The following is a 23,030-nucleotide window of genomic DNA, read 5'->3' as shown; positions in this document are numbered from 1 at the left end:
CAAGATCAAGGCAAAAATGTCCACTCTCACCATTTCTATTTAACATAGTACTGGAAGTCTTAACCATTGCAATTAGAAATGTAAAGGAATAAAAAGCATCTAGGGATCCCTGGGTGGCGCAGCGGTTTGGCGCCTGCCTTTGGCCCAGGGCGCGATCCTGGAGACCCGGGATCGAATCCCACGTCAGGCTCCCGGTGCATGGAGCCTGCTTCTCCCTCTGCCTGTGTCTCTGCCCCTCTCTCTCTCTCTGTGACTATCATAAATAAATAAAATCTTTAAAAAAAAAAAAAAGCATCTAAATCAGAAAAAAATGTAAAATTACCTTGGTTCATACATGACATGATCTTATAAGTAGAAAATCAAAAAAAACTCTTACAATAAAAGAATTCAGCAAAGTTTCAGGAAAAAAAACACTTGCATTTTTATATACTAACAATGAATCTGGAAAAGAAATTAAGAAAACAATCTCAGTTACAATAGTATCAAAAAGAATAAAATATTAGGAATAAATGTAACTAGAGGGATGAAAGACTTAGACACTGCTGAAAGAAATTAAAGATATAAATAAATGGAAAGATATCCTCTGTCCTCAGATTAAAAGACAATTATTGTTAAAATAGCCATACTATCCAAGGTGATCTACTGATTCAGTGTAATCCCTATCAAAATTCCAATTTTTTGCAGAAATAGAAAAAAAAAACCCAAAATTCAATATTGAAACTCAAAGAACTCCAAATCACCAAAACAATCCTGATAAAGAACAACAAAGCTAGAGGCCTTAAACTTACTGGTTTCTTTTCTTTTTTTTTTTAATTTATTTATTCATGATAGCCACAGAGAGAGAGAGAGAGAGAGAGAGAGAGAGGGGCAGAGACACAGGCAGAGGGAGAAGCAGGCTCCATGCAGGGAGCCCGATGTGGGACTCGATCCCGGGTCTCCAGGATCGCGCCCTGAGCCAAAGGCAGGCGCTAAACCGCTGCGCCACCCAGGGATCCCCACTTACTGGTTTCAAAACAAATTAAAAGCTATAATAATCAGGGGCGCCTGAGTGGTGCAGTGGTTGAGCATCTGCCTTTAGCTCAGGTCATGATCCCGGGCTTCTGGGATCAAGTGCCACATTGGGCTCCTCGCGGGGAGCCTACCTATGTCTTGGCCTCTCTGTCTCTCATTAATAAATAAATAAATAAAATCTTAAAAAAAAAAAAAAGGTACAGTAATCAAAACAGTATGGTACTGGCATGAGGACAGGCCTACAGACCAATGGAAAATAACAGCCCAAAATAAACCCACATAAATATAGTCAAAAGATCTTTAACAACAACGATCTCTTAAACAAGTAGTACTGGAAAAATTAGATATTCATATGCAAAAGAATGAAATTCGATTCCGATCTTACAGTTCATACAAAAATCAACTCAAAATGGATTAAGACTTAAATGTAAGACCTGAAACAATAAAAGTCCTAAATGAAAACATAGAGAAAAAGCTTTTTGACATTGGCCTTGGCAATGATTTCTTGAATATGATATCCAAAGTATACGCAATAAAAGCAAAAACAGACAAATGGAATTACACCAAACTAAAAAGCTGCAAGGCAAAGGAAAGTCAACATGAACTTAGAGAATGAGAGAAAATATTTGCAAACCATTTATTTATCTGATAAAGGTTAATATCCAAGAGTTAAAGGGAATTTCTATAACTCAACAGCAAAAAACCCCAAATAATCTGATTTAAAAATGGGCAAAAGATTTGAATAGACATACAAAAAAAATATCTTGCCTGAAGACATATGAACAGCATGGCCATAATGAAAAGATGCTCAACATCACTAATCATCAGAAAAACACAAATCCAAACCATAATGAGTTATCACCTCACAACTATTCAGAATGTTGTTATCAGAAAAAAACAGAAAATAGGAAGTACTAAGGAAGATGCAAAAACTTGGAACCCTTATGCACTGCTGGGTGGGAGTGTAAAACGGTGTGACCACTATGGAAAACAGTTTTTCAAAATATTAAAAATAAAACTACCATATGACCCAGTAATTTCTCTTTTGAGTATCCAAAAGAACTGAAATCAGGATCTCAAAGAGGTATCTGCCCTCCCACATTCATTGCAGTATTATTCACAATGACCGAGAGATGGAGACGACTTAAAATATCCATTGATGGATGAATGGATAAACAAAAGATAGTATATACATAAAATAGAGTATTATTCAGCTTTAGAAATCCTAGCATATGCCACAATGTTGATAAACCTTGAGGATATTATGCTAAGTGCAATAAGAAAGTCTCAGAAGAACAAATACTGCATGATTTCACTTATATGAGGTATCAGAAGTAGTCAAACTCTTGGAAAGGGAAAGTAGAATGGTGGCTGCCAGAGACTACGGAGAGGAGGAAATGAGTTGCTGCTCAATGGGTATAGAGTTTCAGTCATAGAATGAAAAGGTTCTAAAGATCTGCTGTACAAAAATGTGCACATAGTAAATAATATTGTACTGTACACTTAATTTGTTAAGGAGATAAATTTCATGTTAATATGTTTTTTACTGTACACACACAAAAGAACACGTATGGATATATATCAAAATAAATTTTCAAGAAATAGATATGATTTGAATAACATGAAAAAAGTTTGATTTTAAAAAAAGAATGATTACAGCACACACCCACAGCCCACTTGAGTGCACATATTAAGTTCATGTGATAGAAAATGCCCCATATTTCATCAACATATGTCTCAAAACAACTATGAATTCCTGTCTTTCTCTCATTCCTTCACATTCACCTGGATAAATCTTATCAATTTTACCTATTAAGTATCTCTTGAATCTATTCTTTTCCCTTCAATTTGCACTATCAGTGCCCTACTGAAAACCACTATCGATATCTCTTGGTTAGACTTCTATAAAACCTTTTGAACTGCTTTTTCTCTGCTCCCAGTTTCACTGACCCTTACCCAGTTCCTCAAACACCATTTTTATTTCTAGAATGATCTTTTTAAATTATAACTTTTAAATTTTTAAAAGTTATTTATTTTAGAAAGAGAGAACATGCATGGAGAGAGAGAGGGGCAGCAGGAGAGAAAGAGACGGAATCTTCAGCAGACTCTCTGCTGAGTAAGGAGCCTGATATGGGGCTTGATCCCATGTCCGCGAGATCATGACCTGAGCCGAAATCAAGAGTCAGTCACTCAACCAACTGAACCACCCAGGTCCCTCTAGAATGATCTATCTATCTATTTATTTATTTATTTATAAAAAGATTTATTTGTTTATGATAGACCTAGAGAGAGAGAGAGGGGCAGAGACACAGGAGGAGGGAGAAGCAGGCTCCATGCAGGGAACCTGATGTGGGACCTGGGTCTCCAGGATCATGCCCTGGGCTAAAGGCAGGCGCTAAACCTCTGAGCCACCCAGGGATCCCTAGAATAATCATTTAAAAATGCAAATCTGACCATGTGTCTCTCTCTCTATTAAAAGCTTTTAGTAGTTGCCTCTTGGTCCACACCAATAATCCTTGAGGCATGGGCTTGCTCACTAGTGTGCGAGGGATTCACTGGTTGGATCATAAATAGATTCAATTTCCTACCTTCATGAAGTTTCTTCTTCTGGCAAGTAAGAACAAGTTGGTGTAGGCTAGCCCTACAAAGCCTTTACCTAAGAAACTATAATCAAAGATAGTTGAAGGCCATTCTTTAGAGAATAGATTCCAAACTCAAGGACTGCCTTAGTTCCTGCCATTCCACTACTTGAGCCCAGTGCTCCAGCCTGACTGCATAAACTCTCCGTGATTCCTTAAAGATTCATCTTGTGGTCTTTTACAGTCTGTTCTGTCTAGTAGTAATAAAAGATACACTCCCCACCCCTTCCCAACATAGCTAATTCCTCTTTTTCCTTCAAGACTTAGTTCAAACTTTATGTTCTCTCTTTCTCTCTCTCTTTTTTAAAAAAGATTTTACTTATTTATTCATGAGAGACACACACACACACACACAGAGAGAGAGAGAGAGAGAGAGAGGCAGAGACATAGGCAGAGAGAGGCAGAGACATAGGCAGAGGGAGAAGCAGGAGCCTGCAAGGAGCCTGATGTGGGACTTAATCCTGGACCTCAGGATCACACCCTGAGCCAAAGGCAGATGTTCTACCACTGAGCCACCCAGGTATCCCCAAACTTTACCTTCTCTAGGAAGGCTTCCCTGAATGTCTTCAGTCCCCAACCACAGCTCCAATTCAAACTGAAAAGAAGTCCCTCTTTTCTGTACTCCTTGGGCATCCTCTGTTACCACTCACTGTACTCTGATGTCTGTTTACACATCTGACTCTCCCACTAGACTGAGTTCACAGTACAAAGGATGTGCACAAAGTAAATACTTAAATATTTGTGAGACTGAATGGGCATTATCTTTCCTACTCTACAAGTAAGGCAATGAACTTTCTGCTGATTTATCTTTAGAGATACTGAACTGCAAAGTAGTCTTTGCTGTTTTATGCCAGGCTAAGTTATCAATAACTTTAAGTGAAAAACAAAACAAAACAACCTTAAGTGAGTGACAGGAAAAATCCTCTGGATGTTTTAGAGCCAGAATTGAGTTTACTTCCTGTGAAATCCCTGGGAAGGACTGAGGGAATTACAAGAGCTTTAATCATTATGTTACAGATTTAAGATTTTCAAAGCACCTTCAGAACCAGGTTCTAAGAGCAGTTTTGCAGGAATGAAAGCAAGATGGCTTTCCCCATCAGGAGATGAGAGGTTCAAGGTAAACAGCTACAGGGACATCTGAAGCTCTGAGCTTCCAGGATAGATCACAAAGACTGAGGCCTAGAACTCACCTGGACAGGCCCAATGCTCTTATTCCGGCCTCCAGGCATGCCATCTTCTCTGATTGCTGGAAGGAAACATAAGTCAACAGTCAAAAGCATACCGACAGAAGTCTAGGCACAAAAAGAGAACTTATTTGGCCAAAAGCACAAGTTAATAATTGGTGAAATCAAGATTAAAACATAGGTCTTTCTGGACCCAAAGTATGTACTCTTTCTCTTTGCATTATTCTAGGCTACCTCATAGGCAGCAGAGACTTTTGGGCTTCCAAGGCAATGGGCACACACTGCACACGCTGCATACATTTAATATGCTCAGCAAAGGTCATAGCATTAATAGTCCTCTGCACAATTACAAATATCTCACCAGAATGATGTACCTGAAGGCTCCAGTAAATCCAAAGAGAGGAATAGAAAGAAAGTATTTTTTATTTCCTGGCTAAGTTTGAGTCTAATTTATAGGATGAGGAGAACAGATAGTTTTTTTAAATTAATCAAAATTTTGATCTGATTGGTTTCTTCCTATAAAAGCAGTCATTAGAGGGGTACTTGGGTGGCACAGTCGGGTTAAGCATCCAACTCTTGGTTTTGGCTCCTGTCATGATCTCAGGGTTGTGAGATTGAGCCCTGTGTAGCGCTCTGTACTGGGTGTGGAGTCTGCTTGGGATTCTCTCTCCCTCTTCAGCCCCCTCCACTTGCATGGGATGCACCCATGCAGGGTGCGTGCACGCGCGCACACGTGTGTGTGTGTGTGTCTGAGAGAGAGAGAGAGAGAGAGAGAGAGAGAGAAACAAGAGATGAAGTTGGAGGTTGGAGAGACCAACTGGGACCAGATCACAGCTGTTAATGGCAAGGTAAGCATATGGACTTCAGCAGAGGAAGCTGAGGATAAGATGGAATTCAGGGGGAGATGTGGTCAGGTTGGCATTTTCAAAAAATCTTTGTGATGGCCACTGTGGAGGCTGGCTTGGAGGAGGCAATGTTAACAACAGAAGGTAATAAGCTAACAGCTTCATGTGAGAGTAAGCTTTGCTATATATAAATATATATTTGCTTTCAAAAAATTAAAACATGAAGAATCTAGAAAGTCCTTGGGGCAGGGTTGAGAGTTCCAAGCATAACACTCAGTTCCTGTGGTAGGTGAAAGGCTGACAGGAAGTTCATCTTCCTAAAGTAAACACCATTATTGGTATTCTTAGAAGATTATACATTTCAGAATTAGACAAGCTTGGGTCTAAAACCAGTTTTTGCCTGGTGTTTAACTACAGACAAGTTTCTTCACCTCTCTGAACTTCAGTTTACCGAACAATAAAAGGGGCTACTCTGGAACCTATCTTATGGGGTATGGTGAGGATTACATATAAAATAACATAGCTAAAGCACCAAGCATAGGGCCTGGTACATAAAGTAGGTATTCAGTAACTAATCCTTCCCTCTATCCAGCCTCTTTTCTACGTATACAATTGTAATTAAAAAAATCAAGATTCCATTCCCCGCTTTGCTGGAGCTTTAACATCTTCGAAGCATCTATGAAATGAAGACAACAGATCTGCATTACAAGACTGCTGTGAATCTGGAGTGAGAAATATACACAGCTTATATCATCAGAGCCAGATGCATACTGGTTTTTGTCTGGAGATTTCTTTCAACCTAATTTCAAGTTCTAAAAATCCTTAAAATTCCCTCTCTCTGCTGTTCTAGAGTCAATGACAGTCTTCAGACATTTCTATTTCCAGTACTGAGTTCTCCATGTCTTTGTTTCATCTCACAGGTACAGAATAAAGAACTACCATCAGCAGATCCAACAGTGAATACATTTTACTTGATATCTCACTCTCATTGCCTTGGAGGTGAGGAAGGAACTCAACATGTTTTTCTGTTTAAAGGACCACAAATCTTTTAAAATTTTTTTTTTAATTTTTATTTATTTATGATAGTCACAGAGAGAGAGAGACAGGCGCAGAGACACAGGCAGAGGGAGAAGCAGGCTCCATGCACCGGGAGCCTGACGTGGGATTCGATCCCGGGTCTCCAGGATCGTGCCCTGGGCCAAAGGCAGGCGCCAAACCGCTGCGCCACCCAGGGATCCCAAGGACCACAAATCTTAAAAATTTACATCTTACCAGGATCCCTGGGTGGCGCAGCGGTTTGGCGCCTGCCTTTGGCCCAGGGCACGATCCTGGAGACCCGGGATCGAATCCCACGTCAGGCTCCCGGTGCATGGAGCCTGCTTCTCCCTCTGCCTGTGTCTCTGCGCCTGTCTCTCTCTCTCTCTCTCTCTCTGTGTGACTATCATAAATAAATAAAAATTAAAAAAAAAAAAAGATTTACATCTTACCAATTTTTTGTTCTGTTACTTAAAAGCTCATGTTGTCTCTCAACCCCACCTGGACTAAGGAAACTCCTATATGATGGATAGGTACTATGTTTTGGATACTATCTCCGGTAAAAAACAAACAAACAAACAAACAAAAAAAAACAAAAAAGAATGTGGGGGAAGTATCAGTATCACTTCTACCGAAAAGATGAATGTAAGGCTCAGAAAAATTAAGTATTTTGTTTACGGTAATAGAAACTAAACAGCATAATCAAGGTTGGAGTCCAGACTATTAGACTAAGGCCAGATTTCTTTCCACAACTAGTTTTTCCAATAGTGTGTCTACATATGATTGGAGAAACAAAATCTTAGGTAGGCATAAACTCTTAATTACACACTTATCCTAATGTGCATTAAAATACACTAATATTAATTATCACTAAGGTGATAAAAATCCCCTTTGAAAATTAACTTTGATTTAAAAAAAATTTTTTTAGGGCAGCCCCAGTGGCGCAGTGGTTTAGTGCCGCCTGCAGCCCAGGGTGTGATCCTGGAGACCCAGGATTGAGTCCCATGTCAGGCTCCCTGCATGGAGCCTGCTTCTCCCTCTGCCTGTGTCTCTGCCTCTCTCTCTCTGTGTCTCTCATGAATAAATAGATAAATAAAATCTTAAAAAACTAAAAATAAAACTATGCTCTCTTACTTTAGCATCCATAAGTAGATCCTATCTATAGCAATTGTTACTATTGTGTTTTAATGGTGATTTTCTATTTCCCTCATGTTTATAGCATTCTATAAAAAAGAACTGTCACCCTCTATTTATTTAGTTAGTTTTATCAGTATGAATTCATGGATATTTTACTCTTTGCTTTTTCAACTAATAATAGTTATATTGTTACTCAAGTTTTTCCAACTTTGGCTACTAGAAGTACTTTCAGGTTGGCTTCTATGATCTTTTGGTAATGCTACCTTCCTGCCCTCTCCTTTAAAAAAAAAAAAAAAAAAGCATATTCTAACTTTCTGGTACCACAAGACGCTCCAGGCTCATCTTGTATTTTTCCTGCCCCAATCCTAGAATCAACCATTTCTCCAAAGAGGCCTGATTCCTTTTGATATTTGGAAACCAAGATCTGGTTTTTCCATTTTTTTTTTTTTTCTAAATATGAGTTCATATTGATACTTCCAATCTAGCACCAGAAGTTTCGGTCTAGCCTTCCCCCTTCCTGATTTATAACTTCTTTCTCTGGTGTGAGAAACCTGACTTCCATTATCAACAATGTATTTATTTGTTGGTTCAACCCTGGGATATATATAGTGTCAGAATTCCCAACCCATAACCTTGAGAGAAATAAATTTACAAACTAGAGAGCTTTGTTTGTATACAGTTCTTTTTGTCTTCAGCCCTATAGTATACAGTATATAGTCAAAACACTATTTCCCAAGGTCAGCTCTTTTCTTCCCATTTCCTTCAGTGTGGCTATGTGATTTATTTGTAATATCATATTCATTTATCACAGTCTACATTCTGTCTTTTCCCTAATATACTTGTTTTTAAACAAACTTACATACAGTAAAATTCACTTTTTAAAAATGATTTTATTTATTTATTCATGAGAGAGAGAGAGAGAGAGAGAGAGAGTTAGAGACACAGGCAGAGGGAGAAGCAGGCTCCCCACAAGGAGCCTGATGTGGGACTTGATCCAGCATCCTGGGATCACGCCTTGGGCCAAAGGCAGATGCTCAACCGCTGAGCCACCCAGGTGTCCCTAAAATTCACTTCTTTAGCGGTGTATATTTCTGTAGGTTTTGAAAAATGCATAAAATTATATGTTGAGCAACACCACAGTTCCCTATGAACAGTTCCATCAATCCAAAAATATTCCAATGGCAATTGTAATTTTAATTCTGCTTTCTCAGCACCAACCAGGAGGTGGCAGGGTTTCTCTCTGAGAGGCAGCCTTCACAAGGCAAATAAGCCATCCTGTAAAGAATATAAAGGTACATAGAGGCAGTTCCCACCCCCCACACTCCAAGTGTCATCTTCTGGCTATGGTTACAGGAGTTAGGAGGTTAAGCTTCTTCTTCCCTTAAGTGGGAGAGTTTGGTTAGAAGCCCCAGAATCTCATGCTCCAACTGAGTAAGTGAGATGCAACCCACAAATAGGCTTTGATAAAACAGTAAGGACAACAAAGGGAGATGAGAAAACAAAACCAAGACCAAATCAGATGAAAGTGGGTAGGTTGCCACAGACTCTCTCTTCAAGGCATTACCTGTTTGGTGTTGGTGGCTAGGAAAGATTTCTATAAGAGGGAACAGTGGGGAAGAGGGAGGATTTCTAGGCTGAGAAAACCCAAGCACAGGCAGGATAATGCAAAGCAAGTTTGAGGTACAGTATGTAAGTTTTACACAGAAGATGAGATTAGAAACATAGAGGACAAAGATGGCAAGGTTTTAAATGCCCTACTATAGGGATTTATCATCCAGTTAACACCGGGCATTCCAACATGCAAGTAGCTATGCCATACAGTAGACATGTGAAGCAGCATGTTGTCCATGTGGTTAGGTACAATCTCTCTGTAATTAATAACAACTTCATAATTATTATCAACATAATCACCACTAATCTATCTACTGGTAAGTCATTTTACCTCCCCAAGCTGCACCTATAAACTGAGGGTAATATATATTTTTTAAAGATTTTATTTTGGGGGGGTGCCTGGGTGGGTCAGTCAGTTAAATGTCGGCCTTCGGTTCAGGTCATGATCCCAGGGTCCTGGGATGGAGCTCCACATTAGGCTCCCTGCTCTGCGGGGACCCTCCTCCTCCCTCTCCCTCTGCCTGCTGCTCCCCCTGCCTGTGCACTCTCTTTCTCTCTGTCAAATAAATAAATAATCTTTATAAAAAAGACAGATTTTTTGAAGTTATCTCTATACTTTCTCTATACTAATTAAGATATACTTATCTCTATGTGAGGCTTGAACTCATGACCCCAAGATCAAGAGTTGTACACTCTACGAACTGAGCCAGCCAGGCACCCCTAAACAGAGGGTAATATTTAATAACAGATTTGTGCATATTCAGTGATAATGCACAGAAAGTATATAAGTTTCTGATATACACAGTAATAAAAAAATATTAGTATTATAAATAAATTATAAATGACCTAAATTTATTTAAATGTCCTTTTATAACTTTATTTTTCTTCATAATGGGCAAGTTTTCAAGAGATTTTTCTCATCCCACATATAATAAAAAACCAGTTGAAGTATATCTGGGGGATCCCTGGGTGGCGCAGCAGTTTGGTGCCTGCCTTTGGCCCAGGGCGCGATCCTGGAGACCCGTGATCGAATCCCACGTCGGGCTCCCGGTGCATGGAGCCTGCTTCTCCCTCTGCCTGTGCTTCTGCCTCTCTCTCTCTCTCTCTCTCTCTCTGTGATTATCATAAATAAATAAAGAAAAAAAATATTTAAAAAAAGTATATCTGGTTGTCTGCATTTATTAATATGACAAAATAATTTTTTTTAAAGATTTTACTCATTTATTCATGAGAGTCACAGAGAGAGAGTCAGAGACACAGGCAGAGGAAAAAGGAAGCTCCATGCAGGGAGCCTGACTTGGGACTCAATCCAGGGTCTCCAGGATCAGGCCCTGGGCTGAAGGTGGCGGCGCTAAACCACTGAGCCACCTGGGCTGCCCCAGACAAAATCAATTTGAACAGTTCACTAAATCTAACGCCTATGCCTATACACTGCTATTATGAACCCTAGTACCTTGCTGAGTAGTATTTTATATATACATTGTCCTATTTAATCTTTTAGACAACTCTGAAAAGTTAAGTATTATAATACTTTTTGTTTTTTAAGATTTTATTTATTTATTCATGAGAGACACACAGAGAGAGAGGCAGAGAGACACAGGCAGAGGGAGAAGCCGGCTCCATGCAGGGAGCCTGACATGGGACTTGATCCCCGTTCTCCAGGATCACACCTCGGGGCTGCAGGTGGCGCCAAACCACTGCACCACCGGGGCTGCCCTATCATACTTTTTTTAAAAGGTAAGATAATAGAGCATTAGAGACATAAAGCAAACTGCCCAAGGTCACAGAGCTAGTCTGTCACCAACCTCTGCCTCCATTCTTTCTACTGAACTCTATGTACTGTACTACTTTCCACCCTCCATGAGAATACTCTTGAGTTTCTCACATTGGCCCTCTCCTCTTCTGTATCCAAGTTCTCTTTGATGATTTCTATACACTAACAAAATTTTAATACCTGATGGCGAGAAGTGCCACAAACTTCTATTTGAAGGCAGGACTTTTCACTTCAGCTCCAATCCTACACATCCAAATTCCTTGGTGAACCACTGAATGTGTCTTAGATACCTCAAACAATGGTACTGCCAAGGCCAACATTTTGTCCCACCCTGCTTTTTAGCCTGATTATTTTTTTCCTGGTAGGGCTGTTACTATTAATCCAAATCTGCAACTTCAATTTCTGGTGCTGCCCAATATCCAGTATGTTATCAACTCCTATCAGGTAAGCTTCTCCCCATCTCCCAATCTGTGCCATTACTTTTCCTACCCCTCTGTCAGATTCTTCACTCCTTTCTTCAGACTCTTCTAAATACTTTCTAGGTGGCCTCTCTGCTTTCCCCATACCAATCCATTCTTCAAAGCCTGCCCTGGATTAATCCTCCTAGAAAACTGGTTTATTTACATAATCTCACACTAATGGCTCTCGGAAAGCTTCCCAATAAACTCCAAATTCTTCACCAAAGTGGATGCAGATTTCTAGACATGTCTAGCCTCTGAGTATGCCTTGATTCTAGCAAACAAAATGATATCACATTCGAGTAACATACTGTTCTGTTTCTTTCACCTAAAAGTCCTACGTTCTGTCATCATGCTTTGAAAGAAGAACTAGTAGAGTATATTAATCTGAGTTAGAACCTGATTATTCATTGGTGTCTTGCCACTCCATGAATTCATCCTCAAAGAATCCATAACATCTGACTAGTCTTTCTTCCCACCTAGTCTGGGAATTCCTTGTAGGCAAGGAACTGTGCCAAAATTTGGTTTTGGGTTATGAGTACACAGTATAAGACCAGGCATATAGTGTAGGCTTGGGAAATAAAAAATTCCAAGGCTTAATAGCTAACCCTAAAGGTAAAGTGATGGATGAAGGATGGGTAGTACAGCCACAAGCACCACTCACCCTTCCGATTCATCCCCATCTGGAGGCATTTGAGCAGGCGGCAGTACTGGCACCTGTTCCTCTGCTTCCGAGACATGACACAGTTCTTGTCACGACTGCACCGATATACCCGCTTGTTGCAAATGCTCCGCTTGAAAAACCCCTTGCAGCCCTCACAGGAGATGATTCCATAGTGCAAGCCTGTGGCACGGTCCCCACAAATGAGACAGGTTCGTTGTTCAGCCCGATCATCTGGAACAGAAACTGAACATATTCAAATTAGAACACATGGAAATGATGGCTTTAAGCCTGCAATTCAACTTAAAAAAAAAAAAAAAAAGCAACTTTGTCCTGGAAAGATCAAGAATATCACCTTTCCCAGCTAATTGACAAATGGGGCATTTTTAGAGCCTTTGTCCTAGGAACAGACCCTTGCATCTACCTGCAGATATCACAAACACAGCCTATCTAAAAAAATAACTCATGCTCCTCTCTTGGGGTTTCATCATCACTTGGACCAGTATCCAGGTCAGAAACTGGGGAGATATCCTCAACTCCTCCCTTTCCCTCACCTTCCTCAGCCAGAGCCTATCACTTAGTTCTACCCTGCAGAAAGGTGGATAAGGGTTACTGATAAGTTATGTAAGTGCCCAGCAAATGGCATACACCCAATAAATGAAAGTTATAATTATTAACCAGTGAAGAAGTTTTAACTAGGCCCAGCCAGCCAACCAGTCTTCCATCCATTTAACAAATTGATATTGGGCAACTATTGTATTCTAGGCATTGTTGTAAGGTATGGATATAGCAGTGAATAAAAGTCCCTGGTGAAGCTTACATTCTAGCAGAATATCTACTCTGTCTGTGTCCAGGCCCTATGTCCAGTACTGGGTGCTCAGAAATCAATCATCATGATCCACAGAGTTAAGGAACTTACCGCCTCACAACAAACAAGTTAGTCAAAGAGGAAATTCAGGCTGGAATATAGCTAACTTCCTCTGGTCTCAAATTTCATTTACTCAGGATCAAGCAATTGCCAAAGAACGGATATATGACAAAAAAGCGCCCTGGTGAACTGTGATGTCAGATCTTGCTAACAGGTGCCAAGAAACCTCTGAAGGAAAAGTTTTTGATCAGAAGCCAAGGCAAGAAACCAGCAATCTGAACCATACTCCTGAGTAATAGGCAAGATAAAATGATTAAGAACACAGTCCTAAGAGTTTGAGAGAGATCCTTATTCATACCCCAGTTCTGATACTTACCAACTGACTGAATTTGGTAAAATTAAGTTACTTCACCTCTCTGAATCCAGTTTCTCTCATCTGTAAAATGGGGGATTATAATGGTACCTACATATATAAATAAAGTACTTGGCACAATGCTTGGGCTACAATGGATATTTAATAAATGACAGCTATTATTTTCATTATTTTCTCAAAGAGATCCATGCTTAATGTAATAATACTCCTGAAAGGAAAAACAGTTGAAAGAAATGTTATAGGAGGGGCATGGCAGTTTATCTAGAAGAGATGTAGAGAAGGAAGGAGGCATTTAGGCAACTTTTATCATATGCCAATTTTGAGATGTCTTATCCCTATTTGTACCAGGCTGGATAATGGCCACCCAAATATAACAGGTCCTAATCCCTAAAAACCATAAATGTTATCTTGTAAGGGAAAGGGGTCTTTGCAGATGTGATCAAATTAAGGATCCTGAGTTAAAATATTATTCTCGATTATAAAGGTGGGCCCTATTTGCATCACACAGGTCTTTATAAGAGAAAGATAGAGGGAGATTTGATATAAATAGAAGAGGAGAACACACACACACATGCACACATACACGTTATGTACAGAGGAGAAGGCAATGTGGAAACAGGAAGAAGGTAGTCACAGCCAAGGAATGGCTTCCACTACAAGCTGGATGAGACAAGGAGTGAATTCCCCTAGAGTGTCTGGAGGAAGTATGGCTCTGCCCACCTTTATTTTCACCTAGCAATACTAACTTTTAAACTTCTGGTTCCAGAACTGTGAAAAAACAAATGTGTGGTAATTTTTAACAGCAGTACAGGGAACAATTACACAATGTTTTTTTTTTTCATACAGGGAAACAGACATATATATTAAGGCTCCAAAGTCACACAGCAAATAGCAGATATACAGAAAGAAGCAGGTCCAGGAGACCATACAGTTAGGGAAATAGAGAAAGACAGATACAGAAAGAGGAATTGCCTAGGCTCTTGAGGACTCTATATTTCCTAGTTACAGACCGTTCCAAGCCTTTCTAAGGCTTGGATGAACTTAACTATGGGCAAATTGACTTATTGCGACAAATTGACATTCCCATGTCTTGTAATACTCTCCTCACCCACCCCCAGCTAACTTAAATGTTTCTGTTATTTGCAACTAAAAGAAACTTGGTTAAAATATAAAATGGCCCTGGTGTAATAACCATTCTTTTTCTTCTTCTTTTCTGTTTAAAAATGCAAAGGAAAAATAAATAAATAAAAATGCAAAGGAAGCTCAAGGTAAACATTAGAGCAAAGTTACAGTAGAGAATTAAAAAACACACACCTCACATTCTACCACATATAGGATTCATATCATATATAGACACACACATTAAAATACAAACCAGAAGTCTACTAGAATAGATTTAAAAATAGTTATCATTAATCAATATCTGGAAGAACCATACCCTTTTCTCCCTTTCTTCAGAGATATGATTTTACTAAGTACCAACCACAACTAAGTATTATGCTTTGTGCTGTGCCACAAAATTCTTAGAATCCCATAGGTGGATATAATACAATTGCTATTACTATTTTGTAATTGAGAAAATGAAGATCTCAGAAAAAGTTAAGGAACTTGTCCATTTAGGAAGTGACTGACCCTACTCTGCCAATATCAGAACTGGAGTTCAGTAACCTCTTCAGAAAGCATTCATATGGCATTCTGTGCAGCATCTGGATCCAGAGCAAAGGACCCACTGAACAACAATCAAATACAGAATTATTAAGAATCTACTTAGTAGATTCTACTTTTGTATAACACTGCTTGTTCTTTTCACAAGCACTTAAAAGGCCACAATGAGATCAAAGTCAAGGTGAGTCCGTATTTCCACCGATGGGCACTAGTCAAATTCCCTTTGAATCCTATGACTGCTTCTCTGTTCACAGCTATTGTTACTGCCATGTTCTGTGTCTATAAAGAGCACTGGTCTAAGCCACAGACCAGGAACTAATTCAGAAGAAAATCTTTCAAAGGTACAGGAGAAAGGCCCTCTCCCAATCAACCGTGAAGCCCCTCAAAGAAGCATTTTACAAACTTCTCTCAAAATATGCAGGAAAAGGGATCCCTGGGTGGCGCAGCGGTTTGGCGCCTGCCTTTGGCCCAGGGCGCGATCCTGGAGACCCGGGATCGAATCCCACATCGGGCTCCCGGTGCATGGAGCCTGCTTCTCCCTCTGCCTGTGTCTCTGCCTCTCTCTCTCTCTCTGTGACTATCATGAATAAATAAATAAAATCTTTAAAAATAAATAAAAAAAAATATGCAGGAAAAGATTATAAAAACAGGAGAAGCCACTGCTAAGTGATCACTTGGGTACCAGGTTTTGTGCCAAGCACTTTACATATGTTACTGCGGTGAATAATAAAATATAAGGTACTCTTACTTTATAGAAGAGGAAACTGAAGCTTATGAGGTGATATCACTTTCCAAAAGTCACCCAGGTAGTTAAGTATGGGAGCTGGGCTGGAACCTCCAAAGTCTATGGACCTAATCATTATTACATTCTGTGGCCACAGCAAGGCAAATCTATCTAAACTATATGCAGGTAGGTCAGGCCCTCCCTTACTTGGGGGAAAAAAAAAAAAAAAAAAAAGCTAAAGAGTCAAGCTCTTTGTAAATTAACCAATTGAAGTGAAATGCCTCAGCTGTGCCCTGTCTCAAGTCAGATAATAGATTTCTGTATCTCCTATTCTTGTAGAGGACCTGAAGGATATTTAAAGCATGTTTATTTTCATTATCTCACTTGAACCAGGCCAGGACAAAGATTATTCTTATAGATAATTCTTATAGATACCACAAAGAACATTTAGTGAGTATTAATTGTGTCCCAGGCAACATTCAAGAAGTTTTTTACATGTCTGGCCTTACTTATTCACCATAGTAACTGAAAGGTATCGTTATCTTCATATTACAGAAACCTGGAATCTTATAGCGTTAGAAAGTGCCTTGGAAATTGCCTTAAAGAGACCTTTGCCCGAGGCATGGATTCCCTCTAGCTTTACCAACTGAGCCAGTGAGGTGCCTCAACCACATCTTTCTTTACTCCATTCTTGGGAAGGTAAATGTTGAACTCAAGGGCAGAACGTAATATTCATCCTGGATCAATTTTATCTTTATATATAATAAATTCTGTATGTCATTCTGGTCTGTTGAAATCTTTAGGGCTCCAGTCTTACCATCCAGTAACTAGTTATTTCTCCTACCTCCTTCTTTTCTCCATGTATGGTCAGTATGAGATTATTTTCAATTTCATCCTTAAAACAATATTAAACAGAATGTGGCCTTCTGGCAAGTTGTTAGCCCCTTCTCCAATCTGGCTTAACCATTACCATTCTGGAAATAGATGCTCAATTAGCTTTGTCTCTTAACTAGAGTAGAAACTCTAGTCTGGCTTGGATTTCTCTATCTTATTCATAAGAATATCATGAACAACTATCACATAACTCAAATTCCAGATTCATAATATCTACAGCATTCTCTGACTAATGAGGCTAACACAAAGGAAATGTTCATAACCATTCCTAATTCACCACTGTCGATCTACTGTGTTCTTAATCTGTATTATTCTACCTAAAATACAAGAGAAAGGAAAAATCAGGCAAATAAGTACTTCACATTAGAGACTATGGATAATAGTAACTGTGGTGCTCAGAAGTCAGTAAGATAAGAGACAAAGGAGTTGATGAAAAGCTGAGGGTTTGAAAAATGATAGGTATTTGAAGGTAGTTTGCTATCTGCAAAAATAGCGATGGTTAAAAAAAAATAGAGTAGGAGAGAGAAGAACCTAATTTATCAGAGAAGCTGAATGTTTATCTTGATCAGCAGTACTAAAAGGACTCAGATAGTGAACTTTGAAAATACCATTTTCTACAAAGAGGTTCCCAGACTCCTTAGAGAAATGTTTGATTCCAGGTCTGAGGCAGAATATACATATAGGATGAGTGGTAGTGTGCTACCCAAGATTAATAATGGGGTCATGTCAAAAGGACATAAAAAGCAACATAAAAAGCCCCCCACTGGCCTAAAACTGGAGCAACCTATGCATCAAAAAGAATAATAATAGCAATGGATTAAAACACTTCAAATATAAAAATCAATGCATTCACAATAATGTTAAAAAGAAAAATCTCATTAGTTACCATGGAGGTTACTAGGACACCAACTCATTATTCTGAAAATTGATGTAATAAGGGGAAAAAAATCAAACATTAGAAACAAAAACTAGGGGATCCCTGGGTGGCTCAGCGGTTTAGCGCCTGCCTCCGGCCTAGGGTATGATCCTGGAGTCCTGGGATCGAGCCCCACATCGGGCTCCCTGCATGGAGCCTGCTTCTCCCTCTGCCTATGTCTCTGCCTCTCTCTCTCTGTGTGTCTCTCATGAATAAATAAATAAAATCTTAAAAAAAAAAAAAAAAAAAACTATTGGAATCTTTCTCTTGCCCCTGTCCCCAAGAGTAAAACAAAAGAGGAGAGTGGAAAGTAAGACAGTTAAGAATTTTAAACTTTTAGGGGATCCCTGGGTGGCTCAGCGGTTTAGCGCCTGCCTTTGGCCCAGAGCGCAATCCTGGAGTCCTGGGATTGAGTCCCACGTCGGGCTCCAAGCATGGAGCCTGCTTCTCCCTCTGCCTGTGTCTCTGCCTCTCCCTCTGTCTCTCATGAATGAATAAATAAAATCTTAAAAAAAAAACAAAAAACAAAAAAACAACTTTTAAACTTTGAGATTAAAGACTGAGATTAGGTCAACAGATCAGCCTGGCAGTCAATAGAATGCACTTGGATGGGGAGGTCGAGTTGATCTCAGGGCTTGGATAGGGTGGTCGAGTTGATCTCAGGGCTTGTGGCAAGGCAAATCTCCACCAAGGGATGGAAAGGAAATAGACAACTGTTAGCTCTCCAGATATCTTGAACAGAGGCAGTAGAACACAGAGACTAAGAACTTGGGCTCAAACCTATGCTGTCACTTGCTAGCTGCATGACCTTGGAAAGTTTCTTAACCTCTCCAGAGGTACCTCAATTTCTAGTCTATAAAACACAGATAATATGGTACTTTTTCAAGTAACTGTTTTAAGAATCAAGGAATTAACAGATTGCCTATAAATGACATGGAGCTCTGGATTCCTCATGGTATTAGAATGAAGCAGCTTTGTAAACTTCTAACTACTGGACATTACTATTGTTTGTCTTCTTTTTTTCTAAAAAAACTTCAAAAAATGAGCACAGAGGATTATTCAGTCAGTCTGGTGGCAAGGGAAGGTAATGACAAACTTCCTTGAGGAGGTGAGTTCTGACATATGACTACCAGTTAGACAAATGAAGGCAGAGGAGGGGACAGGGAGAAAAAACAATTGGCATATAAAGTCATGTCTTAAAATTGAAGCTGGAGACCTCTCTTCAACTTGGGTTTCCCCTGAGAAGAATCTCATTCCTTTCTAAAACAGCCAATATATAGTTCACTAAGATTTAGCAAGACTATCACAAGATGAGTTACACAGAAGTATCCAGAGATACATTATCAGGTTATGTCCTACCCCTCTATGTGTAAGACAGTCATGATATGCCCACAAATTTGTTCCTGAGCAACATTCTAAAAGAAACTTGCTGGTTACTAATGATAAATAAATGTAACCATATGTAAGCAATATTAGGAAAAAGATTACATGTTTGTCTTTGCTAGTTTTCCATACCTTAGGGATAATCTTAAATATTTTTTTAGAAAACAGTAATTATTCTAGTGCAGGTAACAGGATCACATTAAATTTCAGTTCTTCAAATTTTAACACTCCTGCTGAGATAGATATGGGCAAATGCAGAGCTCAGTTGGGGTCTCTATGGACACAGATTAATTTTCAGAGGTAGGTATATCAAGTTCAAATGAAATAATAAAAATGATGAATAAAAACAGCTGATATGGCTGGCATAGAAAATCAATAACAATCTGAATCAGATAGCCCCATGAACATCTCTTCAGAGCACCATCGACAAGCGTCTGCTCAAATAAACAGATGTTTTCATCTCTATCATTTAGTAAGAACAGTAAGTAAATGAGAACAAAGGCAGTCATAAACTAATCTGTTCATCAATCTGACCAGAATTTTACAATACTTAGATTCTTGTTTTATAAAAGTAGCAGGACCCCAATTACACCTAACCAAAGTTACACTGTAGGTTAAGTCCCAATCAAAGATGTTAATAGTAACATCTGGAACCATGACTGCTACAAAGATGCTCATTTTCTTGAATAAATGAATGAAAAATGTAAAAGTGTAAAAGGTTTGAAATATATTGGATTGGTGGTTAAGTCACACTGAGTATGAATTCTAGCACTGCCAGTTCCTAGCTCTGTAACTGTGGGCACATGCCTCAATTCTAGAAGTCTATCAACTGTAAAATAGAGATAACCATAATACTCACTTCATGGATTTATTAGGGAATAAATCATAAGTCTACAATGATAATAGCTAACATAGAGCCTGGTACTATGCAATAAGTTCTGTTCTTCATGTATCACATATAATTCACTATTTCCTAACAATTCTATGGAGTAGATACTACTATTATCTCTATTTTGCAGATTAAAAAAACGGGGGCACACATAGAATATGATACAACAGTATCAAGGAATATAAATTAGCTAGGATGTAATCCAATAAATACATATATGATATCTATGGAGAAACTGTAAAACAATTAATATAAAAGATTTCTAAGACAAATTGAGGAAGATTTCAGTAACTGGAAAGGAAGACTACACTCACAGATTCTTTTTTTTTTTTTCACTCACAGATTCTAAGTTATTACTGTAAAGATCAATAGATAAAGTAAAATCCCAATCCTGCGTGTTCATGTATAACTTGAGCTAAAAGTAAAATGCATGCGGAAAATGCAAAAGAACAAAAACAGCATAGATTTCTTTTTAAGATTTATTCATGAGAGACACAGAGGGAGAGGCAGAGACATAGGCAGAGGGATCAGCAGGCTCCCTTACGGTGCCTATGTGGGCCTTAATCCTAGAACCCTGGGATCACGACCTGAGCCAAAGGCAGATGTTCAACCACTGATCCACCCAGGTGCTCCAACAGCACAGATGTTTAAGAAAAACAAGACTTTACCATGTATCAGTATTCATTTTAAAGCTATGGTGAGGAGCATCTGGGTGGCTCAGTTGGTTAAGTGTCTGCCTTTGGCTCAGATCATGTCCCAGCATCCTGGGACTGAGTCCTACATCAAGCTCTCTGTACAGTGGGGAGCACATGATTCTCTCTCCTCCTCCATTTGTGCTCTATCTCTCTCTCTCTCTCTCAAATAAATAAATAAATAAATAAATAAATAAATAAAATCTTAAAAAAAATAAAGCTATGTTAATTAAGATCTGCTTTATTGGCTCAGAGACAGACAAACAAACCAAAGGAACTGAATGAAGACATACCATACCCCAACATACCCAGGTATATTATGGATATTTAACTTATGACAAAGGTGGCACTGCAGAGCAATGAGGAAAAGACAAGTCTTTTCAGTGAACAGTACTGGGATAATTAGATACCTATACAGAAAGAAAATGAAACTTGATTCTATCTCACACTATGCAAAATATTTAATTCCAACTAGACTGAAAACCCAAATAGCAAAAGCAAAATAATATACTTCTTAGAAGATAATAAAAAAAAAATCTTCATGATCTTGGATTAGGAAGAGATTTTTAAAACAGGCCACAAAAGCACTAACCATAAAGGAAAACTTCAATAAAATCAGACTACATTAAAATGAAGAATGTTCAGAGAGTGAAAAGGCAAGCCAGTGTGGAAGAAGATATATGCAACACATACAACCTATAAAGAGCTCATATTCAAAATGTGTAAAACTCTTATATAACATTAAGAGAAATGCAAACCAGTAGAAAACTGGGCAAGAAACCTGAATAAGCATTTCACAGAGGAGACTATCCACATCATCAATAACCTTAAGAAAAGATGTTCAACCTATTAATAATCAAGGCTATGCAAATTAAAACCATAATGACAATGGTTAAAAAAAAAAAAGACTTCAAGTTATGGTGGCAATTTGGTAAAACTAACTTTCTTATGTTATCGGTAAACATGTTTATTGGTACAACTACTACAGAAAACAGTGTGTTGTTATTAATGTTGAAGATATACCTCTTTTATGACTCATTCTCAGATATATATGACCCAAGAGAAATGTATGCACATGTATATGAAATGACAGGGGATCCCTGTGTGGCGCAGCGGTTTGGCGCCTGCCTTTGGCCCAGGGCGCGATCCTGGAGACCCGGGATCGATTCCCACATCGGGCTCCCGGTGCATGGAGCCTGCTTCTCCCTCTGCCTGTGTCTCTGCCTCTCTCTCTCTCTGTGACTATCATAAATAAATAAAAAATTATATGAAATGACAAATTCTAGGATGTTCATTATGACAAGCTTTGTCAAAGATGCAATTAAAAATAACCCAAATATGGGGCACCCGGGTGGCTCAGTTGGTTGAACGTCTGCCTTACTCTCAGGTCATGATTCTGGGGTCCTGGGATGAGCCCCATGTCAAGCTCCCTTCTCAGTGGGGAGTCTGCTTCTCCCTTTCCTTTCCCGGGGTGGGGCTTATACTCTCTCAAATAAAATCTTAAAAAAATAACCCAAATATTTATCAATATTACTGGAGATAAATAGTATCATTCATACAATATAATACTTATACAGCTGTAAAAGTATTTGAAAAAAAAAAACAACGAAAAAAAAAAAAGAGAAAAAGGTATTTGAATGACTGCAACAATTTGGATGACTAGTACAAATGTTGGGTAAAAGAAGCCAGATGGAACAAAAACCTCCCAAAACCAACCATTCATAGTATGCCATTCATTTTAAATAAGTTAAAACAACAACAACAATAAAAACAGGCTCAGACAGTAAAGGAACATATAGTGAGAACAGTGCAGTGCTGGGGTAGAGAGGAGCTTTTGAGTTCTGGGAATGTTTTATTTTATTTTATTTTTTTAAGATTTTATTTATTTATTCGAGAGAGAGAGAGAGAGAGAGAGAGAGAGAGGCAGAGACACAGGCAGAGGGAGAAGCAGGCTCCATGCAGGGAGCCCAATGTGGGACTCATGTCCTGGGCCGAAGGCAGGCACTAAACCACTGAGCCACCCAGGGATCTCCCATGTTTTATTTCTTGACTTGGGTGATGCTTGCTTGATATTAATTCATTAAGCTGTAAAATTGTGTTTTGTGTACTTTTCTCCAAGTGTTATATTTCATGGTAAAAAAGTTGGAAACAAAAGATAACAGGGCACTTTAGGTAAGGGAAAGGACATCATCAGTGGCCAAAAAAAAAAAAAAAAGGAAGCAAATGTAAGGTATGTTTGGGCAAACTATGTAGATATATAGTTAAGCAGAA

General features: G+C 38.9%; 1 protein-coding gene across 6 annotated transcripts in view; it reads right to left on the bottom strand.

The window, feature by feature from the left end:
* The window catches only part of NR6A1 (nuclear receptor subfamily 6 group A member 1), a 222,293-nt gene that overhangs the window by 23,901 nt on the left and 175,362 nt on the right, over positions 1-23,030 (bottom strand). For all 6 annotated transcript variants that reach the window (XR_007413294.1, XM_049115048.1, XM_049115049.1 and 3 more), the window contains 2 exons: positions 12,359-12,601; positions 4,841-4,896 (listed from right to left, as the gene is read on the bottom strand). Coding sequence is in view for 5 of the 6 variants with exons in the window: in XM_049115048.1 (XP_048971005.1) it covers positions 4,841-4,896; positions 12,359-12,601 (299 nt within the window). In the remaining variant the exon portion in view is untranslated. The remainder of the gene's footprint in view (positions 1-4,840; positions 4,897-12,358; positions 12,602-23,030) is intronic.

Source organism: Canis lupus, chromosome 9 (genome assembly GCF_003254725.2).
Source record: "Canis lupus dingo isolate Sandy chromosome 9, ASM325472v2, whole genome shotgun sequence".
NCBI lineage: Eukaryota > Metazoa > Chordata > Mammalia > Carnivora > Canidae > Canis > Canis lupus.
This window is presented reverse-complemented; position numbering and strand designations above follow the sequence as displayed.